This window comes from Xenopus tropicalis, chromosome 1 (assembly GCF_000004195.4).
Source record: "Xenopus tropicalis strain Nigerian chromosome 1, UCB_Xtro_10.0, whole genome shotgun sequence".
NCBI classification, from domain to species: domain Eukaryota; kingdom Metazoa; phylum Chordata; class Amphibia; order Anura; family Pipidae; genus Xenopus; species Xenopus tropicalis.
This window is the reverse complement of record NC_030677.2, coordinates 143,661,435-143,679,262: the sequence shown is the minus strand read 5'-3', so window position 1 is coordinate 143,679,262 and position 17,828 is coordinate 143,661,435. Positions and strand designations below refer to the sequence as shown.

Genomic DNA, 17,828 nt, shown 5'->3' with positions numbered 1-17,828 from the left:
CTTGTTTGGTGACTTCATTCACTTTTGGCCCTACTCACTGAATTGGCTTGTTGAACAATGTTTCAATTTATGGCACCCAGGTGCATGGCCATTTACTACTAACCGTCTGATTTTTTTTTTTCCTCAGACTTTTTTATATTGTATAACACAAAAGCCAGCGTAAAAAAAATAAACCTCAAAAACCACAAAGCAAAGAAAGAACTTCCAGGTGTAAAAGGGACATCTGCCATTGACATTTACATGATCTCAACAGGTTTCAGCTGGCATATTTTTTCCTTTTTTTCGAATTGTCACGGATTTGTCAGTGGATAAATCGTGCCAAATGCAAGTTTTTTTTTCAACAACAAAAACCCATATTAAAAAAACAGAGTAATAGTATATTCCCCCTTTAAGTTTTCATATGTTAGGTCAGGGAATATTGTGTGTACTTGGCAGCTTGTATAGGACAAACAATTTGGTGTACAGAATTAATATTTTCACTCACTCACCACAAGAGTCTGGTCTCTGTAATCTTGTGGCGATATTCTAGCTTCCAGTTCCTGTAGTTTCTTGTTAGACAGTTGAACTAACTGATGCAGTGCCTCATCCACTCTCTCATACAGGTCAAATATCACTGGATCACAAAGCCTACAATAAACAAAACAGGAATTTAGCAGGTCCCAATCTCTCTCAGCTACAGCCCCCTTGCATGCTGTTTGCACACTTTTACTTAGATTACCTTAGATAGGGAGATTTCTGCAACCTTGCAACTAGAGTTCCTCCATCCCTTTGCAGCCGCTGCAGTCTTTCGTCAGTTAGGGCACTTTTCATGGCATCACGGTGTTGAAATATTAAACTTTGATTATCCTTATAGATCACAAGCAAATACAAGATTGTTGACAGAAGATGAAAGAACTAAACTGGTCTGCACACTAGTGATGTGAGGGTCAAAAAAGTCAGCCCACACCCAACCCTAACCCGTCCTCTCCCAATTCCGACCGGAAATCCACCTCTATTTATAAACCCACCCCACCCCATCTCTAATGTCAAATGGGGAGAGGGCAGGTTCACGCCTATAAATAGAGGCTATCGGTAGAAAAGCCAGGCACAGTAAGGTCATGGTCGGGAAGGAAGAGCTCAGCCCATTACCCACCCGTAACCCACAAATCTTGTGCGAATGTCGACCCGAATCTGTCCCACGTGTGGGTTTTAGAGCCAGTCCTTTCTATTGACTGTCAAATTATATAAACATGTTCCAGGCCTGAACAATGGCTAGTCTAATGCACCACTCAGTCTTAATACAAAATGATATTTTCATTTGATCCTGTTATTTTGATCATGTTATTTCTGAGGTAAAAAGGCCAGCATTGTCTTTTTATGGCAATGGCATGTGAGGAGATTTGTTGCCCACAGGAAATCTGTGCAACGCAGGGGTGACAATCCCATAAAATTGCCTTACCACTCACTAACTTTCGTATCACCGCATTACATGTGGTAAACTTTCTTAATTGCAGGAAAATGTGGAAGAAGACATATTCTTTGTTATATTTGTTAATTCGTTAAAAACTTTTCCTCAGTATCCAGAAAATATTTTGATAAATGTGAAAAATATTGAACTGCTGGAAATCTCCCCCTTGCCTCCTCCACTGCTGTCAGATGACAAAAATGGGGATATGTAATAAAAGGCGCTAAGTTTTCCCAAGTGCAGTAACCCATAGCAACCAACCAGCAGTTAAAATGCACTGGCCATCTGTTTAAAAGCAAATATCTTGCATGGAGAAAGAACTGTATGAAACAGTAAATACCTGAGAGCTATCGGCATCCAGACTTAGTGTCACACTCTCCAAAGATTGTAGGACATCTGAGCACAAAGAGTACAGATTGACCAAAGACTGCAAAAAGAAGCAGAGAAAAGGGAATAAGGTAATGTTGTTTAAACAGTGGTGAAACAGTGGTTAAATAGTGAGAAAAATGCATACTTTTCTACGCCATCATGCACGCCCAGGCTGACACCATGTCTGTCACTGCACTTAAACCATGGAGCGAATGGGCTGTTTCTCAGCCTACATTTAAATGCAATCAGTATGCCATTAGCGCAAAGCTTTAAATAAGCCAACTGGATGAAGTAGTTGGTACACAACCTAAGCACTGTGTGCGGCTTCTTTTTCCAGTTTTTGTGTCTTTGCTAGCCAGGAGGAATGCTGAAATTGGTACTGCACTGGCAGGTATTTTACTCTACATGCTTTGGGTACTAGATGGATAGCAGTAAAGTAAAGCAAAGAAGAGACAGCAAGAGATAGGGAGTTAAATGGAAAAGAGGAAAATACATTTTAGCTTGTCAATAAAAAACTGGCATATTCTTTTAAGAAAGCTGAGCCTGTTGCTTTTTATGCTTCGGCTTATGTTACAGTCAGCACATCACTCGCAAGGCATGTCTGTTCCACACATTAGACCTCGTTCTTGCGCAGCTAGGACATATCAGTTTCAGATCACAGTCGGCATTGCTAGTCCTTTAAATTCTATGAATATTTGATGGTCTTTTTCACATTATGTTAGTTTTTTCAGGCTATTTGGAGAGGCCCCCAACAGTATTATCTAGTAATAGTTTCAAGAATGTTTACTACAGTGTATATAAATAAAGTGTTTACCTCAAATTTTACCCAAATTCATCCTTAAAGGGGCAGTATACACCCTTGTTCAATTTAAGTTCAATGAATAGGGCTTGTGCTGAACATACTTTTTGCCTATTGTTTTAATCACAAACAGCTCTGTAGTTTTTGTTTTTCTTGAGCTAACCAGGGCAAACAGGGATGCTGAAACCTCTCCATATTTGGTTCTTATGGGCTACAAAGTTAGATTATCAGTATACAACTCCCTCCATTTCCTCTTTGTTGTGACTTTTTTGTTAGCAGGAATCTATTATACAGGGTGATTATTAGTGCACAGATAATCTAATTATCTACTTTGCAAGGACCAAACATTGAGTAGGTTCAATTTACTGTTTAATGATTTACTAATTGTATCCCAAACATAACAAAAAATCAAAAAGAAAATTCAAAAAGAATCAAATTTTTATTTAAAAATCCATATTAAAAACATACAAACCCCAAAATACCGCCTTCGTATGTTTTTAATATGGATTTTCAAATAAAAATGTGATTCTTCTTTTTAAATTTACTTTTTGATTTTTTGTTAAGTTTGGGATACAATTGGTAATTGATTTGACTTGCCCTTTAATCTGGGGGCTGTGTCCTAATTACTTTGGCCCTGTTTGACTGGCCATTTGGGATCCCCTTTCTGATAAAATAAAAGTACACTGTCCCTTTAAACTTGGCTTAAGAAATGTCTGCTCTAAGAGAAATATTTAGCCTAAATCACAACCCATTTGGCCTATGGTCTGGGCCTTCCAGGTGGTAAGCCTGTGTTTGGTGAACATCTGTGCTATGTAATTCAACTTTCTTTAATCTCTTGATTTCAGAGTGTAAAAAGCCCTTTGACTTTTCCCTTAAAGAAGTCAATGGATCATTTTTGCATCTGACTAGTAAGGCAGACTAATACTAATCTGAATTTGTTTGACCAATCTCAAATGAGGCCTCCTGTCCAAAAATTTAGTTGTCTTACTCACTCATTTTTGGTCCATTACATTAGCTCATCACATGTTAATGGTGTAGCTATGTATCTCACCCTCTGAATGTTCATACTGTCCATGTGCACATAAGGTCTCTCTCCTCCAAACTTTTCAGGCAGCTCCTTTAGTGCTACAAATTGTGCCAATTCTGTGGGTAAAACCGCCAGCACCTGCAAGATGACAAAATATACAACAATAAAGGATAGATTTTAATTGTGTTAACACACTTGCAGAATGCTACATATAGGAGCCTGTACTTCAGCCCATAGGTTCTCTGCTTAAAGGAACAGTAACATCAAAAAATGAAAGTGTATAAAGTAATTACAATATAATGTACTGTTGCCCTACATTGCTACAACTGGTGTGTTTGCCTCAGAAAGACTACTATAGTTTATATAAGTAAACTGCTGTGTAGCCATGGGGGCAGCCATTCAAAGGAGAAAAGGCACAGGTTACTTAGCAGATAACAGACAAACCCTCATTATATGGGGCTTATCTACTAGTTATCTGCTATGTAACCTGTGCCTTTTCTCCTTTTTTCCAGCTTGAATGGCTGCCCCCATGGCTACACAGCAGCTTATTTATATAGTATTTTTTCTGTAGAAAAAAACACCTGTTTTTTGCAGAGCAACAGCACATAATATTTTAATTACTTTAAACCACTTTAATTTTTTGATGTTACTATTCCTTTAACAGTTCAAAAGATCGGCATCCTCTAGCAATTACATTTGTCTTTCAGTGTCAGTTATCAGAACTTTGTAACGTGAAACTTATGCACACAGTGTCACCCATTCTGTTTCCATCCTGCAATCTGAATCAGTTGGCAGACCAGTTGTTTATTGAGGTTAATTGTAGAGTGGGGTATTTAGCCTCTTTGTGTCTGTTCAATGTTATAAAGCTTTATGAGCTTTGTGTTTGGCATTAAACAACCCCCTTTCCCTTTTTCTTTATTCATATGTAAACAAAACAAATGGCCAAATATATTTGCCTAAAAAAAATCACATTATCAAGCATTTAGGGTTCCAAAAAATAATGCTTATATCATAAAATACTTTCTTACCCTAAGCTGCTCAGTGCAATGGTGGTCTGTTGGACCATACTCTCCAAGCTCAAGGCTCAGGCAGTAGCAACTGGGACATGGTGCATTCCTAGTAAGTTGTATCACATTTTTACTGTTCCCATTTACTGTTAAGTTTACTGTTGGGCTAATATAGACAAAAGGCAAACTGCAAAACTAAGCACTTAAAAATCTTTAAAAACTTATCCTTATTCATCTGGGTATGTAAACATATATATCATTCATTAACAACAATGGAAAGAAGCAGAAGCCTGTGAATTGATTCAGTCAATTAATATTTAATTATTAATAAGTATAATTAATTAAGTATAATTAATATTATATTGATTTATCATTGTATAAATGTATTATTGTACTATTGTGAAAGTAGTTGGGATATGCAGTATATTCATTTTGTAGTCCATATGATTGTTTTCCCATAGAATGATGCACAGCCTTTTAACTACACACTGTACTGATGGAGCAAGTATTAGCAGATGGTATCTGGGATCACAGGCAGTGCAAGTACACAGTATACACAACTTGTATATTAATCTATTATATTGAACAGTAAATAAAAAGAGTATACCACATTCAACAACTGTGTAACACAAGCACTAAGGTAGGATAGACAGTTTACTTGCCTGTATGTTGGGTATGTCACAGGGAATTGGATTGGTACTCTCTGTAGCACAGATGACAAGAACACGGTTTATACAGCTACGAATAGAGTCCTGATGAACAAAGATGTTTATTATATTAATTTATTATTACATTTATTGTCCATTCATCTGTAATGGTTGCATTTGCCCCAGTTAGCACATTATGCTTTCCTATATTGCTTTCAGACTGGCATGTGCTTGTTAAATTCATCCCCTGGTACCAGCGAGATACCCTCACACCTTAAACAAAGAACATGACTATTTCATGTAGAGATGCACCAATTTATTTTAGATTCAGACCAATAACAAATTGCCAACAAAGAGATCAGTGGAAAAATTAAGTGAATCTTTACTTAACCTGCATATTAAATTTTGCTTCGGTCATGGTGACATGCCTGAAGCAGGGACCTAAGTAGTCCCAAAAGCTCACATTTTTTAATCTACTTAGTTAGCCAATTAAAGGGTATCATATACACTATATTTTCTGGTTTTGATCTACAACTAACATGGTACAACACTCTGTTACTATTAAATATTGAGCACAGTTTTTAAAGCTGCAGCTTCCTTCAGTATAAATGTTCTGCTACTAGTGGTGTATAGTGGGCTCATTTGATATTAACTCTTCCAAACTCAGTTTAGTAAAAATGTTTTAAGCTTTAAGTATTAAGATGTATCATCCACCAAACAGTTGTGTTTTGTTCCTACATTACAACAAGTCAAGTACCTGGCTCTCCTGTAAAATTTGGAGTAGTATATCTGGTGGTCCCGTGCTGTCTCGTAAATCCAGCATAAGAGTCATGCCCAAATCTCGCAGCTCAGGCCTAAGACAGGACAGATTTGTGGACTGAATATTTTTTAAACACATTCTTTCATTTGCCATATTTACGCAGAGGTATTCTATTGACTTTTGTCATCTCTCATTTATCTCTCGCTAATCCTCTTGCACAACTTGACAACAGACTATTGTTACTGTCAATTGGATTTTATAAACGGAAAGTTAGTAGTTGTCAGTGGTTCTTTATTTTACAATCAATACATTAAAATATATAGGGGGTTATGTAATAAAAGGCACTACGTTTCCCCAGGAACAGTAACCCATAACAACCAATCAGTAGGAAGCTTTTACTGGTCGTAATAGTGACAAAATTTTCGTATGGAACAATTGTAAACAGCGGGAAAACCTTTCCATTTTTTTGCGCAAGCATACTTAAAAGTCCAACGGGTGTCGAAAAAGTTGCGCAAGCGACTAAAAATTTGGCGTAAATACGCCTTCAGAGCATTCGTGACATGAACGCTCCGAGCGTTCATGTCTTAGCAAATCTGCCTCTTAGTGTGTTACATATGGTGAGAATGCTGTAGTGCGCTACACAGTGAATGAATTCCTCTTTCGCACTTGCCACTGGACAGATATTGCTCAGACCTCTCTTTACAGTAGAAGCAAACAAGTGATACTAGTAAACAAAAGGTGCACAAATAAATAGAAACAAACTTGTTAACAGGGATGCAATGTATCCAGGATTATGTGTGGGATTCAGAAAAATCTTAGCTCTTTTTGTGGGAATTAGATTTATCCAAGTTCTTATGTTCAGCTAAATTGAATTCAAATCCACTAGTCTTGTGACGGTATGCAATGGATAACTATAATTTGCCATTTTCTTTTTAAATCAGCAAATTCTTTGGGTTTTGCTCAAATCTGAACATGGAAATATAGTTTGGACTTGGTTTTGGATTCTTACATATATTTTGCAGTAGATTTGGTATTCAGCTGAATCCAAAAATTCTGGATTTAACGCATCCCTATTTTTTACTATAATCAATTAGGATTATTCTATGGCATTCTATATCATTAACTTTTAGTTACACCACTGAATTATACCTGAGCAAAGAGTACAGATATAAGAGTGCATGGACCAGGTCTTTCTGGTTATGTGCTGATGATAATTTCTCTGGAGATGTAATTACCAAAGCCCTCTTATCTTTGTCCTGTCCACCTGAAAATAAAAGTAAGAGAATAAAAGTAATTATACATACTGTGACAATGACATTATTGTGAAGAATTTATCAAGACTTTATCAAGATATTGTACTACGTACCAGTCAAGCAAAAGATTCCCAACTCTAGTACATCCCAGTTAATATCTTTATAGAGGCACTTAAACTCAGCAATGAGGTTCCCTTGTGGCACAGGAATCTGGGAAAGTGAGATGTTTGGTTCTGTGCATAATTCTAGGCAAGATAGATCCTCTGCTTGGCTTATAATTGGTGGACCAGTTTCTTCTGAAAAAAATTGAAGAAATATATTTAAAAAGGCAACTATACACTGTAGGCCTCATTAGTTATTTCACTAAACTGCATAACTTACCCAGATCACTTTGGTCTAGTCTTTCCTCACTGTTTCTTTTTTCTTCTCTATCATCAGCTTTATAGACAGATTCTGTTCCCTCTTTCTTCAAATCAACTTTTGATTGTCCTGTTTTTTGAGCACCTTTCTTTACTTCTGCCTTCATAGGACCTCTGCCCCTCTTGTTCCTTTTTTTCCTTCTTCCCCTCCCTGTTTTATGAGGAGTTTCAGTAATCTGAGCCCAGGTAGAATGTTTTTCTTTTACTGAAATCAATATAAATTCATCAGATGGTGCCGGACTTTCTTCTCCTAGCTGCTCCTTTGAGGTCTCCTGTCCATCTGCCCATGTTCTCTCTCTTCTAGGTAATGACAAGCCATGGGAAACAGATATTTCCTCAGGTGTTCCCACTTGATTCTTATTTTCAGTTAAAAATAGCCTTGAGTTATCTAACGGGCAGTCAGATTGACATTTGTCTAAAATGTCTCTCTGGATTGCCTGTAAGGTTTCACTTTGGTTCTCTTCAACTGGATTTTGTAAGCTGTCTCTTGAGATTTCTCTTTGGCTATCTGCAGAAATGTTTGCAGGGTTTTCAATGCATGGCAAATCCACTCTTACCTCAGAGGTATCTCTTTTGAGAGAAGATTGTTCAAGCATCTTTGATAATATCTCCTCTTCCTGAAGACAGCTTTCAAAAGCAGTTCTCTCTGTTCCAGAGATTTGTTTCTCACAGGCCAATGTACAATCCTGAGAGACCCATGCATGTGCGTCTGATGTAATCCATACCTGTCTCTCAGAATGAGAACCATTTTCACCATGTCTTTGCAAAATATCCACTCCCTTTCTCCATTCTACAAGCAAATCAGTCTCATTAGAACATTTTGTCGTATCAACTTCCCAGTAACTTTGCTCCTCACCTAGTGATTCTCTCTGGTCTTGAGAAACCCCTATACAAGATTGTTCTTTCCAAATATCTTGAGATTTCCCTTTTAAGGTGCTCAGTGATCCTACTTTTGCTGGTCTCCTGGGATGAAGCCAAGCCTGGTTTCCCTTTTTCTTACCTTTCCTGCTGGGGGCTGTCTTAGCTCTTGAAACCCATGTGTCTCTTTGACTTTCTTGTTTTTCAGCCACTACCTTTTGAGGTGGACTCAGTTCAACATACTCCCCTTCCATGCATTCAATGACAGACCTGGCAAGAGAATCCATCAGTGGTGAAACAGCTCCTTCTTCCCAAACCTCTATATCATCTTGACCACAGTACAATGAGAGATGTGCATTGACACTTGGGTCTACAAGATCTCCACTTGTAATACCTCCATCTCCAGGGCTCCGGCTCTCCAGGGGAGGTATAAGGGGCCCTGGAGGGCATTTCCTACCTACAATATACCCTCCTTTATGTATGAACCTTGGATATATAACTTCAGACCATGGCAAGCGAATCACTTTCTCCTCCACTGCAGCAAGACAATTCTCCAGCCTAACTGCACAGCGGTCTTTATTAATGCTGTTGAGCCATTCTGCAGAGAAGAGAAAGGAATGGGAGCTCTCGGGGACCACAATTTCTTGTACTCCACTACCATCCTGAGACAAACACTTCAGTACAAGGCGGGGGGAACATTCCAGGTACGGCACCACTTGTAGGTAAAAGTCTCCAGGCTTTAAGAAATGCCATGGAAGTGATGAGAGCTGCACCAAGATCTTCTCCCCAAGGCATAGTGGCCAGCCTTCATGAAAGAAGAGAAATCCACTGTATTGTGACTGCAATAAAAAAGAAACAAAATGTAATTACATGAACTAATAACATGACTAAAGTGAGCGTATAGAAAGCTCCATAAGATTTCTACAATATACTATAATATACATGGATGGTATATAAAATATATAGAAAAGTATAACACTTTCTAGGGTCTTAAAAATAACCCATAGCCAGTTATGTGAAGAAGATACTGATATTTCCAAACACAAATTAACAACAAAAATCACGTTTGTTTATGGCAAGAATATTGATGACTAAATACTTTTTAGAGATCTGTGAACTAAAATATTCAGTTGAAAGTCAGCACTAGTACATAATTAAATGCCATGAAAGTGGATAACTATATGAAAAAAACTACACACACATTGGGCTGCATTTACTAAAACCTAATAGATAATATGTTTTAGAGATGCATTTGGGCCCCAGTGTGATTCAGTCATATGTTCAGACTGTGGGAGACATTACTTTAGTAATGCAGTCTACTTTAGTAATTTAGCAGTCTAATCCATTTAGGATAAAGGAAGATCACCTGGCAATTGAAATGAATGGCAGGGAGCTAGGGGGTTGCCTGGGCTTTGTACTATACTTAACCAAATATAGCCACCATTTAGGAGTCACTTAGGCTGAGGCTACCTTTTTAGCAAGTTATTAAAATGTAAATTTGAACTCCATGCCTCAGTGCCAATAATAAAATGCAAAAAATGCTTTTCCAATGGGTATCATACTGGCAGTTAACATGTGGTGCACTATAGTATAGAATGCTCTCTTGCTTAAACATTGATGATCACTACTGGAACAACCAATCGTGCAAATGTGTCTCTACATATAGAAGGCCTGCAGTACCACTTTTCTTGGTTTGCCTGTTGTGCATTTTGCTGTTAGGTACAGCTCTGCTGAGCATGGTAATATTTAGCATTTGACTATGAATAATAATCACATGTCTGGTAATAACTGACCAGAAATATTTGTTGTTAAGCAACTAAATTCTGCATAAAGAACATGATTCTATGCTAGAGTTCTTGTTAATTTGTTTGCATGCTACTGACAGCATTATTAATTGCAGATAGTAATCAGGAACACTCATACACTTTCATGCCAGAACATTTGTGCAGGCATTTGTTATTCCAAATATGCTTACTGTTATAATAAAGATATATTTAAATGGGGGTTTACAAACCCCATTACTTGTCATGGATCTTAATGGTTATTATTGTGCTCTTGAACATAGAGAGGCAGCTGTTCCCAGTCCCTTTCTATGGAGGTACAGGCAGGGTCAGACTTGGCCAGTGGGGCACCAGACCCAATCCCAGCCAGCACTCCCCCAGGTCGCAGATGTCCCTCACCCGAGGAGCCGAAGGTAAAAATAAAGTGTGTGCGCTCAAGGGAGGTCTGCAGCTCCCATATGTCCCTTCCACTACCCCCTTTTTCTAAGCAGTGGTGCTACACTGCCCATGACAAATATTGCTTCCTGTGGTTTCAAATGTGCATCTGCCCAATGTGTAAAAACAGATGGTGGCTCAGTGTTTATTTTCCAGATCACATGAACAGACTTGGATTGTTTAAAAAGATCTAGGAATGCTTAGAAGAATGCTTGCATCTGCTGATGTTTTCCAGAAGTTGGATGAATTTAGTTGTACATGTAACATGTACATTATTTTTTATTGCAGTTCCTGTTGTACTCTTACCTTTCATTCAATAATAATTAATAATAATGAAACATAATTCAAAATGCACCAATAATGTCGACAGATAAACTGAAGTGATAATGTGCTCACAGAAATACTTAAAATATTTGGAAATTGAGTTACTTTTTATACAGTTTGGGTTGTTTTTAATAACATTCTGGCAGTAAATCAGAGGTGACAAAGCGTTTATTATAGGATTGTTTATAGTAAGACATCTGGTGATGGGGGGAAACCTTTGACAGACTGTTCAGTGAGTATTGCAAAGGTACTTACACAGGCCTGGTGTTGTACATTCTGCAAGATCCTTTTCGCTGGGATGAGGAATTCCAGTGTATATCTCAGAGAATCCTCTCTATATGTCCTTTCCAACACAGAGAAGACCTGAGACAGTAGTGTGGGGGCTGTCACCTCAAACGGAGGGTACAAGGAGGAGAGGGCACTCTGCAGGCAATCCTCGACAGACTGGGGAGTCTGAAAGAAAGAAGAAAAATCTGTATTCCATACTGCCATTCAATGTGTTGGGTTCAACCAAAAATAACTAAAACATCATTTTACATTTCATTTCTGTTAAAATGTCAGTTCTGGCAATATTTTTACTTATGGTTGTATATGTGCATGCCATGTTGTTTTATGCTAGTGTCTTGCTTTTAATCACAGAGGCCAACAGAGGGCATACTGATAAAATACCCTCTGTATGTCATTACTAGTGTACCAGGTAGCCTAATACAGCCCCATGTTTTAATTTGTGCTTTTTGTTAGAACAGAAACGCAGCCATTTAATGCATCACTGTTCTCTTCTGGATTCTGAGCAAATTGACAGAGGTTTAGACAGTAAACCCATATTTACTTCCAGGTGCTCAAACTGATTGCCAAAATGATCTCACACAAACTTCCCATTTTAAGTACTGGCAATCATTTTTAAGTGTAGACAATACACACAGCAGCACTGTACAACCCAAAACCAACCCATATTAAATAAAGTAAGGGGAGTCCAACCCAAAAATACAATTTTGCCTAATGAAAGAAAATGTTGTTCTAAGCAACTTTCCAATATACATGTTACATGTTTTTAGTGGTTTTAAAGTTATTTGTAAATGAAATTGCTATTGAGCCAGAAATGGTGAAAGGGATAAGAAAGTTATTATTGTGAATACATTGCTTTCTGCCAATAGGTTCCCTAAATCTTTCCTGAATATCTTCCAGCTAAAACGGAGAAGCAGCTTCCAAAAGAACTTCAGCAAACTTCTGCTTCTTACAAAGGGCTGCTTTAGGGGTCAAAAATTCTGTTGGTTTTGAAAAGCAGCTGGTACTTTTCATCTCAGGCTCCCACTGCAGAGGGAAGTGATTTCTGCATGTGTGGAAACAGCAATCAACACATTTTATCAATCCTACCTACTGCTACAAGTCAGGGCCAGAACAAGGGGTTGGCAGAAAAGGCATGTACTTAGGATAGTACTGGGCGATACCCTCCACTCCTGCTGCACTGATTCAGCCCTGGCTTAATTCCTGAAAGGGTAATTGGGAGCAGCCCACTGGTGAGCGCGCAGTAGCTTTTGGAAGCTGACAATAATTTTTCAATAGTGCCATCCTACTGAGATCAGTGCTTCGACTGGACCACTGTGGCCCACTGGCCTTGGTTTGGTGTCATGATTTATCAACTAGTTGATATTTATGTGCTCTATGGCACTGTGGATTTTCGATCTATTTCCCCAGTATCCCCTGCACCACCAAATAAACAGGAAAACTGAAGCTCCTCCATGTTTGGTCCTTGCTAGGTAGAAAATTAGATTGCTGCCCTCCTCCCTCGTACCAATTTTCAGAATTCCTACTTGATTGTTGTTAGTCAAAGACTAACTACATATTGCCTTAGAATAGGGTTATCCACATCTTTAATTTAAAGGTGAATTAACCCCTTAAGTGACCTATCAGCAGCAGCTATGCAGACCCCTGAAGATAGTGGTAATTGGGCCTAGCTATATCACTGCATCTATTGTTTAACCCAGCAGTTTCACACAGTAATAAAAAGGTGAATGTTTCTAGATTTTGTTTTAAACATGGAGGGAGACAGATAGGAATAAATGTGTTAAAATTGCATTCATATTTGGAAGAGATCCATGAGTGGGGAGCCTTGTGTGATGTGTTTTTGTCTAGGTCTCTCTCCCCGCTGGTCCCAGCTGTTTCCTTCTCTCACTCTGAGCCAAAGAAAACTTGTGCCTTTGTCCAAACTTCAGAAACTACTGAATGGAACTGTGGCAGCAGCAGCCTCCAGAAAAGTGATCTCGACACAGATTGAGTTCATCACAGATACTGGCGTGTGAGAAATCTGAACTTTTGTCTCTCCAAGGAGATTTTCTGAATGTAAGTATGTCCCTTTTTTATCTCTGAAAAATATATCACTGAGCTTTATGGGGGAGGGGAGTCCCTACTGTAGCTCAGAGTCCATCACTTTACTTGAGAGTTAGCTTAATTTATACAGAACACCCAGCAAAAATATTGGGGGGAAGGTCTGGGAAGGTCTACTGCTGGATTTCCCATACTAGCTGTACAGCCCAGTTTGTATGTATTAATATGTATATGTTAATGCAGTGATCCCAATCAGTGGCTCGTGAGCAATGTTGCTCACCAAACCCTTGGATGTTGCTCTCAGTGTCCCCAAACCATGTAGTTATTTTTCATTTCTGGCTTGGTGGCAAGTTTTGGTTGCATAAAAACAAGATGTACTACCAAACAAAGCCTCCTGTAAGCTAAGATTATGCATAGAGGCTACTAAATAGCCAATCACAGCCCTTATTTGGCACCCCCATAATTTTTTATGTTTCTGTTGCTCCCCAAGTCCGTGTTAATGTGTCAGTGTGTGAAGGTGTGTAAGCATGAATTAACAGAGGGATACCTGTGTGCATAGTTACATAGTTACATAGGGTTGAAAAAAGACCAGAGTCCATCAAGTTCAACCCATCCAAGTAAACCCAGCACACACAACCCACACCTACCAATCTATACACTCACATACATAAACTATACATACAACCACTAATACTAACTGTAGATATTAGTATCACAATAGCCTTGGATATTCTGATTGTTCAAGAACTCATCCAGCCCCCTCTTAAAGGCATTAACAGAATCTGCCGTTACCACATCTCTAGGAAGGGCATTCCACAACCTCACTGCCCTCACCGTGAAAAACCACCTACGCTGCTTCAAATGGAAGCTCCGTTCCTCTAATCTAAAGGGGTGACCTCTGGTGTGTTGATTGTTTTTATGGGAAAAAAGAACACCCCCCATCTGCCTATATTCCCCTCTAATGTACTTGTACAGAGTAATCATGTCCCCTCGCAAGCGCCTCTTTTCCAGAGAAAACAACCCCAACCTCGACAGTCTCACCTCATAGTTTAAATCTTCCATCCCCTAAACCAGTTTAGTTGCTCTGCACTCTCTCCAGCTCATTAAAATCCTTCTTAAGGACTGGAGCCCAAAACTGCACTGCATACTCAAGGTGAGGCCTTACCAGGGACCTATAAAGAGGCAAAATTATGTTTTCATCCCTTGATTCAATGCCCTTTTTTATTCAAGACAGCACTTTATTTGATTTAGTAGCCACAGAATGACACTGCCTGGAATTAGACAACTTGTTATCTACAAAAACCCCTAGATCCTTCTCCATTAAGGAAACCCCCAACACACTACCATTCAGTAGATAGTTCGCATTTATATTATTTCTACCAAAATGCATAACTTTGCACTTATCAACATTGAACCTTATTTTCCAGTTTGCTGCCCAGTTTCCCAATTTTGTCAAATCGCTCTGCAAAGTGGCAGCATCCTGCATGGAACTCATAGTTTTGCACAATTTTGTGTCATCAGCAAAAATAGAAACAGTACTGTCTATGCCCTCCTCCAGGTCATTAATAAACAAGTTAAAAAGCAATGTAGATGTGTGCATGTAGATAGTTATTAGTATATTCCACTATTAGTATATTCTGTTGATTGTGTGTGCTGCTGAACACTACGAATTATTGTACCAAGTGGCTTCAATTGGACTTGCGCATTTTGCACATAGATAATTAGCTCTGCACCTTTTATAGTCTATATGCAAAGTGCATAGGCGCTAATGGCTAGCTTACATGCTAACCTTGCACATTTACTCACACAATCCATACACAGCTACAAAGCTGCATTTCTAAGGATGCAAATACAGTTTCACTGTAATTCATTAACAAAGGTCTGTAATTGCAACATAAGTGCAACATATACCCAGCTAATATTTATGTATATACACATGTATAGGACTGTACATTCCGTTTTTCCATTATATATCTTTATAGATGTATGTGTGTGTCCTTTCTCAGCCATAACACCAGCTGAAAGTCATTAAATGTGTGAGCTCATTTCTTCCTGAAGAGAGAGAGAGAGGGCGGAATGGAGAGAGAAGGAGTAAGAGACAGGCAGACATTTAGTTAAAGGGGAAGTAGTAAGGAGACTGAGGGGGTCTGTGACAAAGCAAAAACATGTTCCTGACATATTAAAGTTGGTTTACCTTAACAACACACACATATATATATACTTCCCAGCTGTTTTGAATAGTTGGCACAAAAAATGTAAATTCCTATGTCACATGTAGTGTATTAAATATTAGTAAGTTTACTACAGAGATATATGTACATTATTAAGTATACTATAGATACATGCATTTAGTCTGCTAGTAGCTATGCATGTAGTCTGTTAGTAACTATACTATAGATAAATACATGTAGTTTATTGGTACTATAGATCCATATATGTAGTTCACTAGTAAGTGTACTATAGTTACAGATATGTAATTTGTTAGCAAGTATATTAAAATGCATACATGTAGTCTACTACCAAGTACAGTATAGATACATAATTGTAGTCTATTATAAGGATGCTATGAATTGGAATACTATAATAAATACATGTAGTCTACTAGCAAGTATACTATAGATACATACTTGTAGTAAATTCTCTAAGTGGGTATATGACATGATAGATACAGACTTGTAGTGTATTCTGTTAGTAGGTATACTACATGCATGTAGTGTATTAGGAAGAATACTACAGATTAATATACTATAGATACATGCATGTAGCATATTAATATACCCTTCACGCTTGCCTTAAAGCCTAAAGGAATTCAGAAGTATGGCTGGTGTGGGTCAGACTAAAGCAGGAGGGAGCTGGAGGTAGAAGAGTTGCCACAGAACAACAAAGAGGTACTGAAGCAGCTAAACTAAAATAATAATAATCAGCAGCTTCCATACAAATCCACAAATTATTTAGAGCCAAGTTAAAAGCACAGAGGGAGAGAAAAGAATATACATACAGTGTATAATAAAAAAAAAATAATTATATATATATATATATAAATGTCGCCATCTCCCCAGACTACTGCTCTGTTGCCCAATATCAACTATGGTGCTACAGTGGACACGGTGCAAGGCAAGTCTGGCTAGTATGCTGCCAAGTTTGTCCCCACAGCCAGTATGTGTGCTGCTGGGAGACACAGGCTCAGACTTCCACAATGGCTTTTCTTGGATGAGTACCAGATCTGGGCTAATTGGAAACAGATTTTAGGAAACAATGGGGAGAGAGAGACAGAGAGAGAGACAGAGAGAGAAGGAAAAGGCTGGGGACAGGGATGGAGTGAGCCAGTGGCAGCAGCCAGGCGAGTTCCCCCCTCACCATGTCTCGCTGCGGATGTGCAGAAGTCACATTTCTATGCAGCTCTCCGTGCTTGTCCTGCTTTGCTGTGGGGAGGCCACGGCGTCAGGCGGCTTGTCTGGCTGTGAGGGGCGCTCCGTGCTGCTGCCTGTGCCTGGAGCATCTTCTCCGCTCCCTTTCTCTCTGCTTTCCTCTCCGCTCCCACTGGGGGACCCGTTAGGGGGGGGGGGGGTTACTAAAGAGCAGCACCCCTCCTCCCCTTCCCTCACACAGCCTCTTGCGCTCGGCTTTCAGCCCCCCCTGCCTGCAGTGCCTTTCCTTGTCACTTTACTCTCCACTTCTTTTCTACTTCCCACCCCCCAACTTTCCACTCACACTGCCCACTCCCTTACTCCTTCCTTTCTTCCCTTATGGCGTGCTGGCCCGTCTCTCTCCTGTGTTCCACCTTATGCTCTGTGTGTGTGCTCTGGGGACGTACAACCAGCAGACGTCTAGCTGCTGTCTGTTGCAGAACTACCACTTTCTAATTCCTTGGCAGCAGCAGGCCAACACATTGATATCCCACTCCCTTTCCCCACAGTTGCTGGGACTTTGTGCTCTTTGGTTTGTGCCCTTGCCACTACTCCTCTATGCAGTTTCCCTGGGGGGGAGCCCACGTCTCTCCGCGACTCTCTGCTTTATCCCTGTCTCTGGAAATATTCGGGGGAATGTTTGGGATTTTCTCAGAGGTGGAATTAACAAACCCTCCTTTGTTTGGAGAGCCTGAGCTCACACGGAAAGTCTGTAGCACAGCCATGTTTTGTGTGGCTCAGGCTCCCACCCTGTGCGCAGTCACTCACTCACTGACTCCCACTGTGACCTTGGCCACTTCCTGTCCCTGTGCCAGCTTTGATGTGAGGCTAACTCTTGCAGTGTGCCCCAGGGCTGCCTTTAATGTGCTGGGTCCAGCGCTGCCCTGTGGGAATCCTGGCTGCCTCTGTCCCTCCTGTAGCACACTGTAAAGTAAATTCAGCCCCCACTTGGGAATGTCCTTCTGTCTCATGC

General features: G+C 39.5%; 1 protein-coding gene across 2 annotated transcripts in view; it reads right to left on the bottom strand.

Annotated features, from left to right (window-relative positions):
* The window catches only part of arhgef40 (Rho guanine nucleotide exchange factor 40), a 38,175-nt gene extending 20,631 nt beyond the window's left edge, over positions 1 to 17,544 (bottom strand). The window contains exons 1-11 of one of the 2 annotated variants that reach the window (XM_018089736.2): positions 16,806 to 17,544; positions 11,379 to 11,576; positions 7,688 to 9,422; positions 7,420 to 7,599; positions 7,203 to 7,317; positions 6,051 to 6,147; positions 5,309 to 5,398; positions 3,664 to 3,777; positions 1,785 to 1,871; positions 719 to 846; positions 489 to 627 (exon numbers count right to left, since the gene is read on the bottom strand). In XM_018089736.2, the coding sequence (XP_017945225.2) occupies positions 489 to 627; positions 719 to 846; positions 1,785 to 1,871; positions 3,664 to 3,777; positions 5,309 to 5,398; positions 6,051 to 6,147; positions 7,203 to 7,317; positions 7,420 to 7,599; positions 7,688 to 9,422; positions 11,379 to 11,576; positions 16,806 to 16,808 (2,886 nt within the window). In that variant the 5' untranslated portion in view covers positions 16,809 to 17,544. Of the gene's footprint in view, positions 1 to 488; positions 628 to 718; positions 847 to 1,784; positions 1,872 to 3,663; positions 3,778 to 5,308; positions 5,399 to 6,050; positions 6,148 to 7,202; positions 7,318 to 7,419; positions 7,603 to 7,687; positions 9,423 to 11,378; positions 11,577 to 16,805 lie in introns of both variants that reach the window. The other variant, XM_002934294.5, reaches the window with a different exon arrangement.
* Positions 17,545 to 17,828: the final 284 nt, after the last annotated feature.